The following is a 20,354-nucleotide window of genomic DNA, read 5'->3' as shown; positions in this document are numbered from 1 at the left end:
CAGACCTTTTGTTACCAAACTAGATAACATCATCAGTGCTAGAAGGGAAGGGAATTTGCTCTTATTTTTATGCAGTAGTGCAGGTCAACCCCAACCTCCAGGCTGCAGCCCACTACTGTGATGAGAGTCGTTGCAAACTGGGCCATGGAATCAGCAGGCAAGTTGCACATGTGTTCCATTTTCGTGACCAGTAGGTGCATGTGCCTGCCACTTGTGCAAATGCAGCTGTCCTTGTATGCTTGCCTACGGCTGGCATGTAACCATCCCCACTTCTCCCCACCGTCCGCTAATCCGCAAAGCTGGAAAGGTTGAGGAACTGTTTTAGTTGTTTGCTCTGTCAGTGTTGGTGGAAATATTTTTGTAGGTTCCTTGATTAGGTTTTTATTGTTAGTTGGTTTGTCTGCATTGATAGTTCCTTGGTTGGAATATTGTTACTTGATTGTTGGTGTTAATCTCTGCTTATAAAGGTTTGATTGCTAGTGATGAGTTGTTTTGATCTTTTTGTTTCCTTTTGAGCTTTTTGATTTTCTCTTTTGTAAATTTTGTTTGTTTATTTGTTTATTAGATTTCTATGCCACCCTTCTCCACAGACTCAGGGAGGTTCACAACAAAATAAGTACAAAAATATAATATATAAGAAATCTAATTTAAAATCAATTCTAAAACCAAATATAGTAATACCTCATCTTACGAACCTAATTGGTTCCGGAAGGAGGTTCGTAAGGCGAAAAGTTTGTAACACAAAACAATGTTTCCCATAGGAAACAATGTAAAAGCGATTAATGCGTGCAAGGGGGGGAAATCGCAAAATGGCGCTCCGCTGGGTGCCGCCGCCCGGCTGTAACCTTTTAAAACAGCCGAGGGGCTTCTCGGCGTTCTCCTGAACCCGAACTTTTGCTGAACTTTTCGGGTTCGGGAGGCCGCCAAGAAGCGCCGCCGCCTGCCTGTCACCTTCTGAAACAGCCAGGGGGCTGGAAGTTCAGCAAAAGTTCGGGTTCGGGTTCCGGAGGCCACCGAGAAGTGGCCGAAACGTGGCCTCCAGGAAGGACGTCTTCGTGACGTCAAAGCTCCGCCCATGGAATTCCCTATTCGGATTCCCCACCTCCGTTTCAGCCTCCAGATCGGCCGAAAACGACGATGCCGATTGCAAAAACGGCACTCCGCTGCCCGACGCCGCCCGGCTGTAACCTTCTGAAACAGCCGGGTGCTTCTCGGTGGCCTCCCGAACCCGAACGTTTGCCGAACTTCCGGGTTCGGTGTTCAGGAGAACGCCGAGAAGCCCCCCGGCTGTTTCAGAAGGTGACGGGCGGGCGGCGCTTCTCGGCGGCCTCCCGAACCCGAAAAGTTCGGCTCGGGTTTGGGAGAACGCCAAGAAGCCCCCCGGCTGTTTCAAAAGGTGACAGCCGGGCGGCGGCACCCAGCAGAGCACCATTTTGCGATCTGCGGTGGGTTCGTAAGTCAAAAAAAGTTTGTAAGAAGAGGCAAAAAATTTCCTAACCCCGGGTTCGTATCTCAAAGTGTTCGTATCACGGGGGATTTGTATCACGAGGTACCACTGTACTTAAAAATATCATCCACATTCATTCCATATACATTGGCCAGAGCTAGACATGACACTCAACAGCCCCAAGCCCGCTGGCAGAGATGAGATTTTAAAGCGTTGCAGAAGGCCAGGAGGGTGGGGGGCGGTACAAATCCTTGGAGGGAATTGATTCCAGGCAGCCGGGACCGCCACAGAAAAGGCTCTTCTCCTAGGCCCTGCCAGGCAGCATTGCCTAGCAGATGGGACCTGGAGAAGGCCAACTCTGTGCGACCTAACCGGCCGCTGGGATACTCGAGGCAGAAGGTGGTCCTGCATATGCTTGTTGATGGCCAATTTGTCTGAGTGCCAGGCCACCTGGAATTCTCTGATGCTTTTTGAACTTGGCTTGATCTAGGATCCTGAGTTTCCCAGTTGAAACTATGGTTGAGTCTGCTCATGTATTATAAAATTAAGGAATTTCATCATATATTCTAATTGCTAGTCGGTTTTAATATAGTAAATGTGCTGTGCTAATTTTCTGCCTATTTGTCCTAAATAGTGGCTATTACAATTCTTACACAGGATTTGTAAGTTTAGAGTAGATTGGCTCCTGTTTTATTTCTTCTGGAGCTGCTGAGGCTTTTGTTTTACTTACTTAAGATGCTTGGGAGGGTTTAATTGGTTTGTGTGATACAGTGGTACCATGTAGTTGCAATAGTCTGTTGGTTGTTTCTGAGATGTACTTGCAGCTTGTGTTGGTTGTCTTATATTAAGTTGAGTAGTCAGATTTTTAAAAATAAAGCACTGATATTCATTTTGTTGGAAGACACACTGCTCTGTTTCCTTTTTCTGATCAAGATTGCTACAGTGTGTTTGTGTTTCTCTAAATAGTGGTTTTTATGTGGGTTCTCTTGTAAGAAGTTAAGTTGTTGCATGGGTACACTTAGCTGGTGTGGATAGATTTAAAATGGAATTGTGTTTCTAACATGTCATCACTATTTCTGCTTATGAGGATATCTAGGAAGGAGAATGTTGCTGTTGTTTCTTTCTCCTTGTGAATGTTATTTCTTTGAAGATGTTGATAGTTTCATGTGTTATGACATCTTGCAAGATGGCTAGTGAATGGTAAGAACTTTTTTCTTTCCTGCTGAGTTCTCTGGATTTGAATGGGAGTGCAATGACTTTGGATGGCTGTGGACTGATCTAGGGAGGGAAGATTGATAAAATGGATATTTCAGTCTGTGTGTATTTGGTTAGGTTGGGTGTGCTGTCATGGTTTCTTTTTGCTAGGTCTGGGATTATGAAGAATGCTGTAATATTATATGAGACCATAATTTCATTTTCATCTATGGTCAGGTCTCTGATCCTTTGGAGGCACTGTAGTCAAGATTTTATGAAATGTTTATTTCCTTCTGTAAACTGTACAAGTTCATTAGTCAATTATTTGGCAATGTTGTAGAATGCTGTTCTTGGTAAGGATATAATTAGCTGGAGAGGTATGTCTACCTGTTGAGTCTAATTGCCAAGTAATCCAACTCAATTTTAATTGTATATCTTTAACTTGTAATAGCATAAGGATCTCTTTGGCCCATTAGTGAAATTATTTAGTCAATGTAATTATTGCAAAGAAGGGTTCTAACAAGTTTCCATGGCATTGTTTAAAATTGATTTTTAAAATTTAAAATTCCATGACAAAATATACTTTTTATATTTATCAGAAAAACTCACACTTTGAAAACAAAAATTGAAGAGTCAGAAGAGGAATCTTCAGTAAAGAACGTGGTAAGTAAAAGGTTTAGATAATATTTTTTCCATTTTATTGATAGTAAAATACAATCTACTATAGGAAAAAAATTTGAAACATAAATATTTACATTTATTTTCAATCTCAAAGGTACACAATTGGATAACATTTAAACTTATATGACTCTAAACCAAAAGAAAAACTGATTTAATCATTTTAAGTTGGTATTTATGCTTTTCTTAAAAATACAGTACTGACTTTTTAATACACAAAAATCGGATAGATGCCCTGCAGTGGAATATTATTTATAATGTCATTTGTTCACTGCAGTCACCATGTTACAGTCTGTTTTAATGTTCACTTATCCTAATAGTGCAAATTTCAAAGGTCTCATATCTTTCCTGAATCAGAAAACAATAATAACAAAATAACAGTTGGAAGAGATCTCAGATGTCTTCTAATCAAACCCCTTGCTTGGGAAGGAAAACTTATACCACTTCATACAAATGGTTATCCAATGTCTTCTTAAAAACTTCCAGTGTTAGAGCATTCACAACTTCTGGGGCAAGTTGTTCCATGGATTAATTGTTCTAACTGTCAGGAAAATTTTCCTTAGTTCTAGGTTGCTTATCTCCTTGATTAGTTTCCACCCATTGCTTCTTGTTCTGACCTCAGGTACTTTGGAGAATAGCTTGACCTTCTCTTTTTTGTGGCAGCCCCTGAGTTATTGGAACACTACTGTACTACCATTTCACCCCCCAGTTTTCATTAAACTAGACATACTCAGTTCCTGCAGCCGTTCTTCATATGTTTTAGCCTCCAGTCCCCTAATCTTATTTGTTTCTCTTCTCTGCACTATTTCTAGAAGCTCCATGTGGCAACCAAAACTGGATACAGTATTACAAATGTGGCCTTACAAGGCCTTATAAAGTGGTATTAACACTTCACGTGATCTTGATTCCATCTCTCTGTTGATGTAGCCAAGAACTATGTAGGCTTTTTAGGCAGCTGCTGCACACTGCTGGCTCATACTTAAATGGTTGTTCACTAAGACTCAAAGATCCTTCCCACAAAGATCCTTTCCGCAGTTACTACTATTCAGCAAGCTACCATATATACTGTTTTTATTGCCTAAATATAGAATGTAGATGATAGATAGATAGAGATGACAGATGGTTGATTGGTTGATTGGTTGATTGATTGATTGATAGATGATAGATATCCATCTATCTATCTATCATCTATTCACCCATCCATCCATCCATCCATCTAGAGGCTTGCCTGAGAACGGAACAGAAAAAGTTTAATTTTTGGCGCTGGACGATGCTTCGTCCCTATCCCAGGTGAAAGTTTTCCCAGGACAGGGGGTGCTGGAGAGATGGGACAGTGGGACGAAGAGGACTGGGGGGGGGCATGGCAGACAGAATGGGAGATGCACATCTCCACTCACCTGCAGGTGGGGGGTGGGGGCGTTTGTGAGGCGAAGTTATGGGAGAGCCGGCGGGCTCCACATAAGGCGGCCAGAACAGAGCTGCGGCCGGGAACAGAGCTGGTTTTCTGAGGGGAAGCTCAGAGAAGCAGAGAGCCGCCAACTCGGTTGGGGGCTCCGAGGAGGGGCGACTCTGGACCCCGAGCCAGGCATCCCCCCAAGCGCTTCGTCACCTGCCGGGCAAGGGGGGGTAGGTAGGTGCAGCCGGGTTGGCTTCCAAGGGTCCTGGCGGGTAGCAGTTGCAATTCAACCAGCCGATGGGCAGGAGGTGCGAGGAGGACTCGGAGCGGTTTCTCCCGGACTTAGACGCCACACAGGGTCGCCGGGGAGGTTGAGGATCAGGCAGAGGGAGGCGAAGCAGCGGCCGGATTAGGACTCCGGGTCACAACTTCAACTTGCCACACTTCTTTGGCCGGGAAGACAAAGCGGAGCATGTGGCTGTCCCTGCGGGCTCCGGAGGAGGAGGAAGGGGGGCATCTCGCCCAGACGCTCGATCCCTGTTTCGGCTGTCATGACTGTCTTCCCAACTCTCCTTGGCCGAAAGCGGGCGGACAAGCTGGGCTCTCCCTGCCCATTCAGCTGCCAGGCATGGAGCCAGGGAGCCTTGTCTGAAGTCGAAGTGCCAGAATTCTCCTTTGCCATCATCGCCGAAAACTTTCAAGGAGGGTGGAAGCCCTGCCGGTTGACAAGCTGCCAGGCAGCTCCCCGCACGTGTCAATCCACCCACGAGTCTCCCTCCGGGCAACCTCCGCTGTCTTCCTCCCCCACCTCCATCCAAATGCCGGTGGTAATAAGGCAAAAGGGGTGAGCTTTGGGATTGCATACATTATTCGCTTTTACATTGATTCCTATGTGAAAAATTGTTCCTTCTTATGAACTTTTCTACTTACAAACCTGGTCACGGAACGAATTAAGTTTGTAAGAAGAGGTACCACTGTATTTCTACTTTTTTCCTGTTGCTTGTCACCTTCTTGCCACTTTCTCCTAGTAATGGACCAATAGTTTTTTTGACTTTTGTTGTTTTTAACATTTTGGAAGAAGCTTTTATTGTTATTTTTGAGCTGATAGCCATGAATCTGAATACTTCTAAACCCTGTTACAGTGTCTATCATACAGGTGTCATTAGCAATAATACAATTGCTATATTATTTATGTTTATGTGCTTATTGGAGATACTTTAAAATGTTCAATTTTAATTATAAAAAATTGTAAGTAATGGTAACATGAAGTTCCTCTTATATCATTCATTTCTTCTGCATGATTTTTTGCATATTTTGTACACATTTCATATAACTTGAAAAGTTTTTCTTATAGTAATAAAAATTGTGAATATATAAAAATTATTAAAATAATTCCTAAATATTTTCAACATGTGAACAAAATTTATATACAATACAGAAATCTTCAAACCATATAATCAGCTACAAATACTTAAAATGAAAGATACATATTAAAACAATAGATTTTGACAAGATTACAAATTCTATTTTAAATATCATTAATTGAAAAACATACAAAATTTAGTTTTACAGCATTTTCTTTTTTTGGTAATCTGGCAGCAAAAATGAATAAACTGGGTCTTGCAACATTTTACATATTCTAGGAAAATAATCAATATTTGTTACTAGGTAATTGGTTTAGAAAATTACAGTAATACCTCGTCTTATGAACTTAATTGGTTCCGGGACTAGGTTTGTAAGGTGAAAAGTTTGTAAGATGAAACAATGTTTCCCACAGGAATCAATGGAAAAGTGAATAATGCGTGCAAGCCCATTAGGAAAATCCAAAACATTAAGGCTTTAAAAAAAAAAAAAGTGCGGGCAGACGAAGCTGAGGCAAACGGAGTGGGGGGAGGGACAGCGAGAGGTGGCAAGAGGTGGCAGTCCCTAGGAAGCAATGCGAAAAGAGCCTCTCTTGAGATAAGTGAGTCTTTGCCTCCCGTTTTTGTCCCCCCCCCACTCTGCTCACCCCCTCCACAACTTTCTCCTCTCTTGAGCTCCATGAGTCCCTGCCTCCTGTTTCTCCCCCCCCCCCGGTCATCTCCCCCACACCTTTCTCCTCTCTTGAGCTCCATGATTCTTTGCCTCCCATTTTTGTCCCCCCCCCTCTGCTCATCTTCACAACTTTCTCCTCTCCTGAGCTCCATGAGTCCCTGCCTCCTGTTTTTGTCCCGTTTTTGTATCACTGTATATTTATTTATTTATTATTTAGATTTGTATGCCGCCCCTCTCCGAAGATTAAAAATAGACAAAACAAAAATTCTGAATAATCCTTTAATATTATTTATTAATATGACTTTACCTTTATTTTAGCATAGTAATTCCTAATAATTACCATTATATGATAATATACATTTTATTAGAAACTTTTATACTTTCTAGGCCTTACATAATTTAGTTTAATGTTTTGTTGATCAATATATCTTTAAAAGTTTTTTATAAAAATAGTCTTTACTCTGTCATGTATCAGTTATAAAACTATTGTAAAAATGAAGCAAAGCACATACTTCACGCTGATTATTGAAAACCATATCATTAAAAGAGTTCAATCTTTAAAAAAATGTTTTCAATTAATTGTTGCTGCAGTACAGCTACAGGGTATTCAAATGTAATTGAATGGGTGTTGTTGCAAAGAAGTATATAAGTGTACAGTGATCCCTCAATTTTCGCGGTGGTTACGTTCCAAGACCTCCCACGAAAATCGATTTTCCGCGATGTAGCGGCGCGGAAGTAAAAACACCATTTTTGGCTATGGACAGCCAAAAACTACCCCTCTCACCGGCTTTCTTCGGACACGGGTCCTCCTGCAGCAGCGCTGACGGCCACCGTTCCCCGTAGGCGCCCGCCCGCCGTTCGCTCGCCGTTCGCTCGCCCGGCCGCTCGCCACCCGCTCCACCTCTATTTCTCCTCTGCTGCAAGAGAGGCGGGACAGGCATTCTCCGGAGGCTGGTGGGTGCACGGGCCGGCGCGTGAGAGAGAAAGAGGGGGGATAGCAAGAGAGAGAGAAAGAAAACGAGAGGGAAAGTGAGAAAAAGAGAGAGAGCAAGAGGGGGAGAGATAGAGAAAGAGAGAGAAGGAAAGAAAGAAAGATGGGAGAGGAAGAGAGTGAAAGAGAGGAAGAGAGAGAGAGAAGAGTGGAAGGAAGAGAGAGAAATGATAGAAAAAAGGGGAGAAAAAAAGAGAAATGAGAAAATGATTGAAGCAGAGAATGACAGGAAAGAAAGAGACAGAGAAGTGATTCTTGGTGATGACGTATGACATCATCGGGTGGGAAAAACCGTGGTATAGAAAAAAAAACCGTGGAGTATTTTTTAATTAATATTTTTTGAAAAACCGTGGTATAGCGTTTCGCAAAGTTTGAAGCCGCGAAAATCGAGGGATCACTGTACTCTGATAGTGTATTCCTTGTATTTACTATAGGTGTTTATAAGAACTACCTAAAACTTTAAGCAGTGTACATCTAGACCCAGTTTATGGTTTGACAAAGTGCCTGTCAAATGAAATAACGGGTAGGCTATTGGTTTGAGCTCCAAGCTTGGCAACCCGAGCTAGTAATATTCAAACACATTTCAAAAACACAGGTTGCTAACAACTAATATGTTCCTTAACTTTGATCTAATAGGTGCCCAAGAAAAAGACTCAATCCCATGTAAATAAGAATGTTTTACCAGAAAGGAAGACAAACTGTCCAGGTAAAATCATTTTTTCTTTCTCCACAGCATTAGAATGGTTTTTCACTTTTGTGTGTAGTACCAGACCTGCTGATCTTGATTTTTATAATAACTCAGTAAAACTGTAGGACTTAGCATTTCATATGCATCAATTTAAATTGTGTATCTTCGCAAAGCTTAGAAAGGCTTGGTCTCATAATAATCAAATGTATTAATACTCTGTTTTTCATTTAGTTTCAAAAAAAGTTCCAAAGCAGCCAAGAAAAGTTACCAGACATGTTACCAAGGAAAGAGTTGTTTTGAAGGTGCTTGAAAAGATAACAATGGAATATAAGTGAGCATCTTTTCTTATGACGGAGAATTTCCTTATGACTAAAAGTTTTGCTATGGTATTAAATGTAACTTAAAATTCAATCTGCCTTTTCACTTTTTAAAATTGGAATTAGTCCTATTGTGCTGTTTGGAGATTTTGTAAAAACATCATAAAAGAATTACTTTATTTTAAATAATAGCATTTTCTGAAAAAATATGTACCATAGAAAATTATTATATTTAAGATAATAATTTTTATCATCATCATCTGGATTTAAGGAGGATTGGGCCTCATCAGTACTTTGCTAGGAGACTTCTTGAAAGCTGGGAAATTAAAAAAAAAAATCCCAGAAGGCAGCAGCAATTATATGGTATAAGAATTATTGTTGGAAAGATGTTGACTAGCAGCAAAAGTACAAACCCAAAAATAATTTAAAAAAATTTAGCATTGTAAATTATGGCAATATTTTTAAACAGGAAAATGTTAGGTATTTGGCATTGCTGTCTTATATATCAACCATTAGTAGGATAAAATATATAAAATAGTTTTAATGTATTCATTTATGCATAAATTTATCATATATATTTTGTATATTGTTTCAGAGAAGAAGTAGAACAAAAGAAGTATAAAAATGTTATTGATAAATTTCATGCCAGTTTCAAAGACCAATTCAACGACATTGTACGTATAAGTTTTGATTTGGAATATTCTGTATTTTGCTAACATTACGGGGTAATTAAAGATAAATCACCAGAATAGCCTACCGTATATACTTGAGTATAAACCAAGATTTTCAGCACAAAAAATGTGCTGAAAAATCTAACCTCGGCTTATATTCGAGTCACTGGCCTGAAAACTCCCATGCAGCATTTCCCAAAGCTGCGCAGTTCCGATGTGAAAGGCAGGGAGGAAAGAAACCTGATGGCTCTGGCAACAGGAGGCCTTTTTCTTTGCATGGCTACTTCTGCTCTTGCAGGCAACACCCCTCAACTGCCTGATTGGCAGCAGGCTGAACCAATTGCAGTTCCTCCTCTACACAGAAAGGAGGCACTGAGAGAGCTGCCTGATTGGCAGCAGGCTGAACCAATCACAACTCCTCCTCTACAGGAAGCACTGGGGGAAAGGGCGGGAGGGTTGAAGAGACTTTCAGAATGAAGGAACCATGGCTTTCTCTCTTGATCAGAAAATAAAATGTAAGTTACCCATTTAAATTTGATTAATTTCTAGTAACGGAAGAGGTAATTTTGTAATAAAATGTTGCTTCAAATGGGGATAACTGTATAATTAAACTTTTTCTTCCAACTATACTTATCATACCCAAGAGGATTGTTAATGCTGACTAGTTTAAAACAATACAAAGGTTAGGATAATATAATAGTATAAATTTTGGCGTTAATCTTTTCTTCTACATAATTAATACGAATTGATGACCCTTTTTTTAGAGTATGGTTTCTCCTTATGCAAGATAAATATCATGTAGAAGAAAGATTTTACAATTAATGATTGAGTAACCCCCAATTGTTATTTACTGATCTATTGAGATAATAATGATTTTAACTTATGAAGTATGTTTTAAGTGGAAAATCTGAATATTTATCATATGGAAGATTTATTTAAGCAAGGGTCTTCAAACCTGGCAAGATTAAGGCTTGTGGACTTCAACTCCCACTTCTGAGGTAGCATGGCTGGTGCAGGAATTCTGGGAGTTGAAGTCGACTAGTCTTAAAACTGTCAAATTTAAAGACCTCTGGGCTAGGATTAGAAGTGCAAGGGTCTTTAAACCTGGCAAGAATAAGGCTTGTGGACTTCAACTCCCACGCCTGAGGTAGCATGGCTGGTGCAGGAATTCTGGGAGTTGATGATGGGCATACAGTTGATGAGGAGGAATCCAGTTTCGAAGGATTTCTCTTAGGTTTTAGCTTGGTTGCTGATTGAGCTACTTTTTTTACTTTTTAATTTATTGTTAATACCAGATTGCTTTTGTTTACCCTCTTTTAAATGTACAGAGCTAGTTTACTGGTTTTCTTTAAAATAAATGTTCTAAAACATTTAATCTATTGATGTCTCAATTAATGTAATTTTATTGGTTTCCATTTTTATAAGTTACCAGTAGCCACTGCATTTTCTAACCTTGGCTTATACTCGGGTCAATAAGTTTTCCCAGGTTTTGTGGCAAAAACTGGTGCCTAGGCTTATACTTGGGTCGGCTTATACTCGAGTATATACAGTATATATTCTTTAGAAGAAAAGGAATGGCAGGGGAGCAGGGGCAAGTAGAGTGCTAAGGAATTTTATACAGCAGGGCATTGGGCGTGGGAATAGTCCATGATGTAAACTATTGCAGGATAAATGTGTATGTAAGATAGAATAATAAATTGAAAATTTGAAAAGCATCTAGAAAGGAAAAAAATTAGGCAATGAAAAAAGTCAGTTTTTATTTTTTTTATGTGTAGCAATTCTCTTTGAATTACCCACATTATTTTCTGCTCGTATGCATTATATCCAGCCAGGTCCTATCACTTTAAATCCCAGTGATATAGAATCTGAAAAAGGATAAAATTAGATACATATATGTAAGAATCCAAAAACATTTAAAATTATTATTTCTTAAAATAAATAAGCTTCTTAAATTCTGATTATTAGAAAATGTGGATTTTACCAATTTAAATCTCTAGTATTTATGATAATTATTTACTAAGAAGTTATGACATATGTTTAATTTGGAATGTTTTAATTAGTCTGCAGATGCTGAGAAACTGAAAAACACAAAATTAAAACAGACAGAGGTAAACTGACCAGTCCATCATCTTTTAAATTGTATAGATTTTATTTCGATAGATTAAAACTAGCTTTTAGTGGACAATATTTAAATAAATAGGATGTAATAATAATATAAAAATTCATTAATTCAAATTAGGACCTAGAATAGAAAATATTCTGTGAGTTTGACAAATACAAATTGAAGGTTCTATGAATACTAAGTTCTATATGTGTATACAGGTAGTCCGTGACTTATGACCACAATTGAGCCCCAAAAAAGTGAGACATTTTTTAAAGTAGTTTTGCCCCATTTTATGACTTTGCCACAGTTAAGTGAATCACTGCAATTATTACTAACAATTGTTTGTAACAGATTGTTAAGTGAATCTGGCTTTCCTATTGACTTTGCTTGCTAGGTCACAAAAATGATCATATGACCAATATAAATGAGTCAGTTGTTAAAGCTTCTTAATTTTGATCACGTGATAGCAATAGCACTTAGACTAGTTCATAGTGCTTTACAGCCCTCTCTAAGCAGTTTAAGTCAACAATATGGATCTTCTTTTCACCGAACTCAGAATGATGGAAGGCTATATCAACCTTAAGCTGGTGAGATTCGAACTGCCAAACTTCTGACAGGCTAGCAGTCAGCAGAATTAGCCTACAATACTTCATTCGAATCACTGTGCCACCACAGCACTTGGATAAGTAAAAAACAGTCATAAGTTGCTATTTTCAGTGCCACTGTAACTTCAAATGGTCAATAAATGTTGTAGGTTGAGGACTCTGCATACTTACATGTTGTAAAATTCTGTTAACTCTAAAAAAGGGATATTTTTAACCCAATGGTCACACTTAGGTTTTGAAATATTCTGCCTAGAAAAAAATCACTTAGTGTTTATCAATAATCTTTTTCAATTTCAGTGCGAATATTTTGGGGAATGCTACTGTTAGTGATTTTTAATAAAGTCGCTCAATGTAACTGTTGCTATCTATGGCTTTGCCTTTGTGTTCTCTATTAAGCACAATGTGGCGCATTTTTATTATATTTAAAACTATGTTTGTTTGTTTGTTTATTTATTTATTTATTTAATTGGATTTGTATGCCGCCCCCTCCGAGGACTATATTTAGAACAATGTACATGTATGTTAGTGTTATTATTAGACAGGATATAAATATTTTAAATAATCTCATCCCAATTAAATGAGCAGTTAAGTTATAGATGAAGAGATTTTCAGGTAAGGCTACCTATCATTGATTAAGTTGATCAAGGAAGGGTATTGAAATTACGTTCCAAATATTTATTGCTTCTTCACAAGATTTTAAATAGCATTAAATTTTATAATAAGCAATATGTCTATATTGGTAATCCTTATAATCGTAAAGCATGACTGACCGAATTTACAAATTTTTTGCAGTTGTTGAGCTAATAATTATCATTAAAATTGTTTTAAAACATGATCGCTTGATACTGAAAATAGTAGTAAATGTGGGCTGGTTGCTGAGCTCCTGAAGTGCAATCACATGACTGCGAGGAACCATCAGAACTTTGAATTTATATCATAAGAACCCTTAAGTAGGTCTGTTGAAACTTTATAATGGTGACTAAGCGACAAGTCGTACGTCAATAATTGCTTGTATTTTAAAGAAGTAATGGCAATGATAAAGTATTAAGGAGTTTCATACTTAATATTTCTTTTCTGACATTACAGATGGTCAGAAAGACAAATAAGGAAAGAGAACATTTGATAAAAATTAAAGGAAAACTATTCAGGTATGTTGTAATAACTTTGCAATTAACTTTTCTATCACTGAATCCTAAAATCCTGTTTTATGTCTGAAGCATCTGGAGGGCGAAATGGCCTTCCCCAAGGCTGAAAATCAGCTAGCCAGCACACATGGGTGCTGGAGCTGACATAGGGCAATGCCACACATGCCCTCTGATATGGCTCCACATGCCACCTGTGGCATGCGTGCCATAGGTTTGCCATCACTATCCTATAGCAACTGTACTGCTCCAAATCAAATGCATCAGAGAACTGAAGCTATACATTTATGTTTGTGGTAAAGATTTTTTTCAAAAGTAAAAGAGCATTAATTAAATTCCAGGTGCTTTCTCCAAATAGGCTTTAAACAGTATAAAGTTTCTCATATGACAAGATGCAGTAATATACTGTACAGTGATTCCTCATCTTACAAATGCCTCTTCACATGAACTTTTCGAGATACAAACCCGGTGTTTAAGATTTGTTTGCCTCTTCTTAAGAACCATTTTCACCGTACGAACCTGAGCCCGAGTGCTTGGGCTCTCTTACTGCGCGTGTGCTCTCTTACTGCCACAGGGATTCCCCTGCCTTGTGACTGCCACCGCCGGGATTTCCCATTTACATGCCGCCCCCAGCTACTTTTGCTTGCACCTGCAGCCCTGAGGCGGGGAACGCTGGAGCTGCCAAATTTTCCTGCCACTATCCTCTCTAGCCCTCCGCTTCCTCTGATCCCTGCAGCCGCCCTATCCCGCTGCCAAAATCCCCCCAGCCTACCGCTTCTTTCACTCCATCTCGCTGCCAAAATCACACCTCCAAAAGTTTGCTACGCCACCCCAAATTGCTCCCACAATCACCTCTCCAAAAGCTTCCTATGCCACCCCAAATCGCTCTTAAAATCACCTCTCCAAAACCTTCCTATGCCGCCCCAAATCACTCTTAAAATCACCTCTCCAAAAGTTTCGTATGCCACCCCAAATCACTCCTAAAATCATCTCCCCAAAAGCTTCCTACGCACCCAACTGCTTCCAAAATCACCTCTCAAAAACTTTCCTATGCCACCCACTGTTCACTCTAAGGTGTGCGGCTACGCAGCCGTGCGCCAAAAATAATCCCCCACGCACCCTTTTCCAAGGCCACGCTGGGAGCGGGGAGCAACGAAAGTGTGGAGGCGCCCTGCGCACTCCCCATCCCCCTGCCAGCCCACGGGGGGGCGGGGAGGCGCCGGCAGTAGACATGGATGGAAGGGAGCCATGGCCGCCCCCCCTCCTCACGGTACCTCTGGCTCCCTGATACCCCTGGCCTCTCGCCGCTGCCCCCGCCCGCCTCCTCTCCAGCTTTCTCCTCTGCCTCCCGCCTTGGGGCGTGACTTCTCCTATGGCGGTGGCTGCAGCGGTGGTAGTGGCTGCGGCTTCTCCTCCTCATCATCCGTGCTCCCAGCCAGGGGGCTGTGAGAGGATTTTCTCCACGCGCTTCGGGAATGCCTGCCCCGCCCCTCTCACAGCCCCTTCGCTGGGAGCGCTTTCATCCTGGGCTGTCAGCAAGGGGGCTGCAGTAGAGGCAGGGCAGGCGTTCCCGAAGCGCTCGGAGAAAGCGCTCTCGCAGCCCCCCTCGCTGACAGAGAGAGAGAGCAACAGACAGAGCAAAATAGAAAGAAAGAGGGAGAGAGAAAGTAAGTGAGAAAAAGAGAGAGAAAGAGGGGGGAGAGAAAGAGAGATAGCAAGAGAGAAAGAAAGCAAAAGATATAGAAAGAAAACAAGAGAGAGAGAGAAAGAGTGAGAGAAAGAAAACAAGAGAAAGTGAGAGAGAAAAAGCGAGAGAAAACAAGAGAGAGAGAGAAAGAGCAACAGACAGAGCGAGATAGAAAGAGAGGGAGAGAGAAAGTGAGAAAAAGAGAGAGGGCAAGAGAGAAAGAGAGAGAAATGACTCTTGATTTAAAGCATAGGGTAAAAAGCACCCAAATAACAGAGAGAAAAAACCCAGCCCTCACCTGTTATTGGAAATGGTTCAAGAGTTCACACACACACACACACACACACACACACACACACACACACACACACAGGGGGGAGGAGAAAGAGAAGTGAGAGGGGGAAGGAATGAGAGAAAAGGGGAGGGAGAAATGAGAAACAAATGAGACAGAAAAGGGGAAGAGACAGGAGAAGGACCCAGAAATGATAACAATGGTAGAAATTTGAGAAGGGATGATTGATTATTAAATATGGATTGACTATGGAATATTGGTAAAAGATATATTTAGCTATTTAATATTAGGATGTATTAATTTTAAAAATTGGATTAGAATTTTAGAACTACAGTACTGTATATAGAATTACATAGGTAAAATTAATGGAAGATACATATGATAAATAAGGGGTTTATGATATGTACTGTATGGTTTTAAGAGTTTGCATTAGGAATTTAAAATATACTTGGAAATGTAGAAGATTGATGAAAGTTAATAATAGTAAATGCTAAGTGCCTGAAAAATAATTGAGCTTGGAAATGTTGAATGAAATTATAGAAGAGTATAATTTATGGAAATATATTAATTGTTGCATTGGTGTTCAGATAGATTTTCATAGTACAGTGGTACCTCATCATACAAACTTAATTGGTTCCAGGAGGAGGTTCGTAAGGTGAAAAGTTCGTAAGATGAAACAATGTTTCCCATAGGAATCAATGTAAAAGCAAATAATGCGTGCAAATCCTTCAGGAAAATCCCAAACTTTAGAAGGGAGGCGAACAGAGGGCAGGAAAGAGCAACTAAAGGGGGCGGGTGGAAGAAGCAAGGCTAGGCTAAAGGGTGAGTGGGAAGGAAGAAAGGCAAGGGGGGCGCCCCTCCCTTTTCTTTCTTAAAAACCCTGCTGTTCTGTTTAGAAAAACTCCCTAATCTACTGTTCCGGGTCACATACGACCCGGACCGAAAACCCTTCATTTGAAGTGGTTATGTTTGGTCAATTTGAAAACTTTTTTCACCTGGAAACAAGTTTGAACATTTCTGCACACAATGGAATGAAAATTGAACTGAAAAAACTAATCCTTATTGGTTTATTTTGCACATAAATGTGCCTCCCCCCCCCCATTTTTGTGAAAGTTTTTTCAATTTATGGATAGTTTTTGCTTGCAAAATCCATTCTATTTTACTAAAGTTGGTGTGGGATTGGTAGCTTGAACATTTCTGCACACAATGATATGAAAATAGAAAGGAGAAAAGTAAATCTTATTGGTTTATTTTGCTGATATAATGCATGCCCCCCCCCGTTTCTGTGAAATAGTCTTCACTTTATGGATAGTTTTGCTAGCAAAATGCATTCTATTTTGCTAAAGTTGGTGTGGGATTTGTAGCTTGAACATTTCTGAACATAATGATATGAAAATTGAACTCGAAAAATTGATGCATATTGGTTTATTTTGCACATAAAGTTATTTCAATTTATATAAAAATTATGCTGTTAATTTCAAACTTACATACTTTTTTTTAGTAAAATGGATTTCTTTCATAAAATTAGTTCTCTGGCTACAATGTGGTTGATTTTCAAAAGGATATTCCAAATATTTCTAGCCAAATATGTATAAAAAGTGACAATAATGGCACACAGCAAGGCCGAGGGGGGGTGGCCCTTTTGTGGCAAAAATAAACCAATAAGAACCATTTTTTTTCAGTTTATATTTTTCTTATGTTCAGGATTGTTCAATTTAGTATATCAAACCTTTTGGGGGGAAATTCCTTAGGGATTTGTAGCCTTAAAAAATATAAATTGACACGAAATTCAGAAAGGATGGGGGGAGGGGCTTTTTGATCAAAATAAAAATATAAGTCTCAATTTTTCCAGTTCAATTTTCATATCATTATGTTCATAAATGTTCAAACTAGTTTTCCAGTTGAAAAAGTTTTCAAAAAGATCAAATTCAAGTACCTAAAAAAAATTCTTTTTGGTCCGGTCATATACGAACAGAAACAGACTCGAAGTGATGATTTTTTTTTGCCCAGAAAACAATTAGCCACCACCCCAAAAATATTTTTTTTGATGATCAGCATTGTTAAATTGAGTAAATGAATGCCTAAGATTTTAAAGAATATTTCGGATTTGGAGCATAAAAAAATAAAAAGTGAAAATGGTTGCAAGCAGCCGAGGGGGGGGGGCTTATTTCTGATGTTAAAAAACCAGTAAGAATCATTTTTTTCAGTTCCTTTATATTTTTCTTATATTCAGAAATGTTCAAGCTACCAATCCCACACCAACTTCAGTAAAATAGAATGCATTTTGCAAGCAAAACTATCGATAAATTGAAAAAACTTTCACAAAAACGGGGGGGCATGCATTATATCAGCAAAATAAACCAATAAGAATTACTTTTTTCATTTCAAATTTCATATCATTTTGTGCAGAAATGTTCAGACTACTTTCCAAGTGAAAAAAGTTTTCAAATTGACCAAACATAAGCACTTCAAATGAAGAGTTTTCAGTCCGGGTCGTATGTGACCCGGAACAGAAGATTAGGGAGTTTTTGTTTTTCAGCAAGAAAGAAACCCCCCACCCCCCAAAAAAAATTCTCATAGAGAGAACCCCTGAAATGATGAAAAGTCATGAAATTTCAAGTTTCAGATATGCAGGGAAAATGTTTTACAGGGGACTCAAACTTGGTTTCGGGTCACATACGACCCGAACAGAACAGCAGGGTTTTAAAAAGACACCGTTTCAGTGCCTTTGCAAGCACGTTGTTCTCTGTAAAATCTTTCCTCCAAGCTGCCCCTCCCTTTTCTTTCTTAAAAAGACACCCTTTCAGTGCCTTTGCAAGCACGTTGTTCTCTGCAAAATCTTTCCTCCAAGCTGCCCCTCCCTTTTCTTTCTTAAAAAAGGGGGGGGGAAAGAAACCCCTTCATCCCAGCAGCAGCTGCTTGGGTTCATAAGGTGAAAATAGTTCGGAAGAAGGGGCAAAAAAATCTTAAACACCGGGTTCGTATCTTGAAAGGTTCGTTAGAAGAGGCGTTCATAAGATGAGGTACCACTGTATTACTAGATTTCTATAATACTATGATAAATATTTAAGAAATGAAGATTTTAAAGCATGGATTTATTAATACAGTAATACCTCATGATACGAACTTAATTGGTGCAAGGAGGAGGTTCGTAAGACGAAAGGTTCGTAAGACGAAACATTGTTTCCCATAGGAAACAATGTAAAGTCAATTAATCCGTGCAACCAAAAAAACCCCCGCAAAAAAACGGCTTTCGGCGACTGCTGGGAAGCCGCGCGGCTGTTTTAAAAGGTGACAGCCGGCCTGGGGGGCTTGCCAGCACTCCCCCGAACCCGGGTTTGGGGGGGTGCTGGCAAGCCCCCCAGGCCGGCTGCGACCTTTTAAAACACCCGCGCCACTTCGCAGCTGTCTCCCGAAGCCGAACGCGGAAGTTCGGCTTTAGCGTTCGGCTTCAGGAGACAGCTGCGAAGCGGCGCGGGTGTTTTAAAAGGTCGCAGCCGGCCTGGGGGGCTTCCCAGCAACCTCCCGAACCGAACCCGGGGTTCAGCAAAATTTTGCCTCTTCTTACGAACTTTGTTCAAGTTACGAACCGGCGTACGGGAGGCTTCTGGGAAGCCCCGCCGCCCGGCTGTCACCTTTTAAAACAGCCGCGCGGCTTCCCAGCAGTCTCCGAACGCCGGTTCGTAACTCGAAAAAAGTTTGTAAGAAGAGGCAAAATTTTTCTGAACCCCGGGTTCGTATCACGAGTTGTTCGTAAGACGAGGGGTTCGTATCTTGAGGTACCACTGTAGTTGTATTTTTGGTTTTGCTGGTTGTTTTAGTTTTAATAGTAATAGATTTTGGTTTTGTTTTATTATTAATTTCTTTTAATAAAAAAGAAGGGATTTTTTTTCTTATTTGCCGCTCAGACACTATACTTTTCCGCCCACACTGGAAAAAAATTAGAGGGAACATTGATGCCACTCCAAATCGCTCCTAAAATCATCTCTCCAAAAGCTTCCTATGCACCAAATCACTCCTAAAATCACCTCTCCAAAAGCTTCCTACACCACCCTAAATCGCTTCCAAAGTCTTCCAAAATCACCTCTCCTTTCAAAATGCCTAGTTTCTCCATGCTGCCTTTCTTCACTCCATTTGCCTTCGTTAGCACCTTGATTTGCGATGGCATAGTGTTTGCCTCGTTTCTCCTTGCTGCCTTTCTTCAATTCATTTGCCTTCGTTAGGACCTCGATTTGGGGTGGCATAGTGTTTGCCTCGTTTCTCCTTGCTGCTTTTCTTCACTTACTATGCCACCCCAAATCGAGATCCTAACGAAGGCAAATGGATTGAAGAAAGGCAGCAAGGAGAAAAGAGGTATTTTGAAAGGAGAGGTGATTTTGGAAGACTTGGTGCGTAGGAAGCTTTTGGAGAGGCGATTTTAGGAGCGATTTGGGGTAGCATAGGAAGCTTTTGGAGAGGTGGTTTTGGGAGTGATTTGGTGTTTAGGAAGCTTTTGGAGAGGTGATTTTAGGAGCGATTTGGGATGGCGTAGGAAGCTTTTGGAGAGGTGATTTTGGGAGCAATTTGGGGCGGCGTTAGCCTGTTAGGACCTCCATTCCTCGCTTCTCTTCGCTGTTCATCTCTACTCCATTAGCCTTCACTTTGTCCGCCCGTCGCTTTTTTTTAAAGCCTTAAAGTTTGTATTTTCCTAATGGGTTTGAACATATTATTTGCTTCTACATTGATTCCTATGGGAAACATTATTTCATCTTACGAACATTTCTACTTACGAACCTCGTTATGGAACGAATTAAGTTTGTAAGACGAGGTATCACTGTATATAGATTTATTTCCATTATTTTTAAAGTATAAAATAATTTAAGAAAATATTGATTTGCTTTATTAATCCACTTTTTTAAATAAGTAACTGGTTGGCATCTGTTGACTTAAGTCATTCCTATTAGGTCTATGCAGCATTTTGCATATTGCCTATAGAAGCTGTCAGATTGCTCCTTTCTCTCTGGGGATTATTTAGATCAATTTCAAGATGTCATTTGGGAATTCTGAGAGTTGAAGCCTACACATCTTGAATTTGCCAAGAGCCCTAGATCAGGAGTTGGCAACCCAGG

General features: G+C 40.0%; 2 protein-coding genes across 4 annotated transcripts in view; one reads left to right on the top strand and one right to left on the bottom strand.

Annotated features, from left to right (window-relative positions):
* CENPU (centromere protein U) overlaps positions 1–20,354 on the top strand; it is a 32,582-nt gene that overhangs the window by 6,693 nt on the left and 5,535 nt on the right. For all 3 annotated transcript variants that reach the window (XM_070757519.1, XM_070757520.1, XM_070757521.1), the window contains exons 5-10: positions 3,241–3,304; positions 8,377–8,446; positions 8,660–8,759; positions 9,341–9,419; positions 11,477–11,524; positions 13,212–13,273. In XM_070757519.1, coding sequence (XP_070613620.1) covers positions 3,241–3,304; positions 8,377–8,446; positions 8,660–8,759; positions 9,341–9,419; positions 11,477–11,524; positions 13,212–13,273 — 423 coding nt within the window. The remainder of the gene's footprint in view (positions 1–3,240; positions 3,305–8,376; positions 8,447–8,659; positions 8,760–9,340; positions 9,420–11,476; positions 11,525–13,211; positions 13,274–20,354) is intronic.
* Positions 11,221–20,354, bottom strand: part of PRIMPOL (primase and DNA directed polymerase) — a 36,045-nt gene continuing 26,911 nt past the window's right edge. The window contains exon 15 of the mRNA XM_070757517.1: positions 11,221–11,281. The gene's annotated coding sequence lies outside the window, so the exon portion shown is untranslated. The remainder of the gene's footprint in view (positions 11,282–20,354) is intronic.

The sequence above is a fragment of the Erythrolamprus reginae genome, chromosome 7, assembly GCF_031021105.1.
Source record: "Erythrolamprus reginae isolate rEryReg1 chromosome 7, rEryReg1.hap1, whole genome shotgun sequence".
NCBI classification, from domain to species: domain Eukaryota; kingdom Metazoa; phylum Chordata; class Lepidosauria; order Squamata; family Dipsadidae; genus Erythrolamprus; species Erythrolamprus reginae.
The sequence above is the reverse complement of the archived record's forward strand: the minus strand, read 5'-3'. Positions and strand labels throughout refer to the sequence as shown.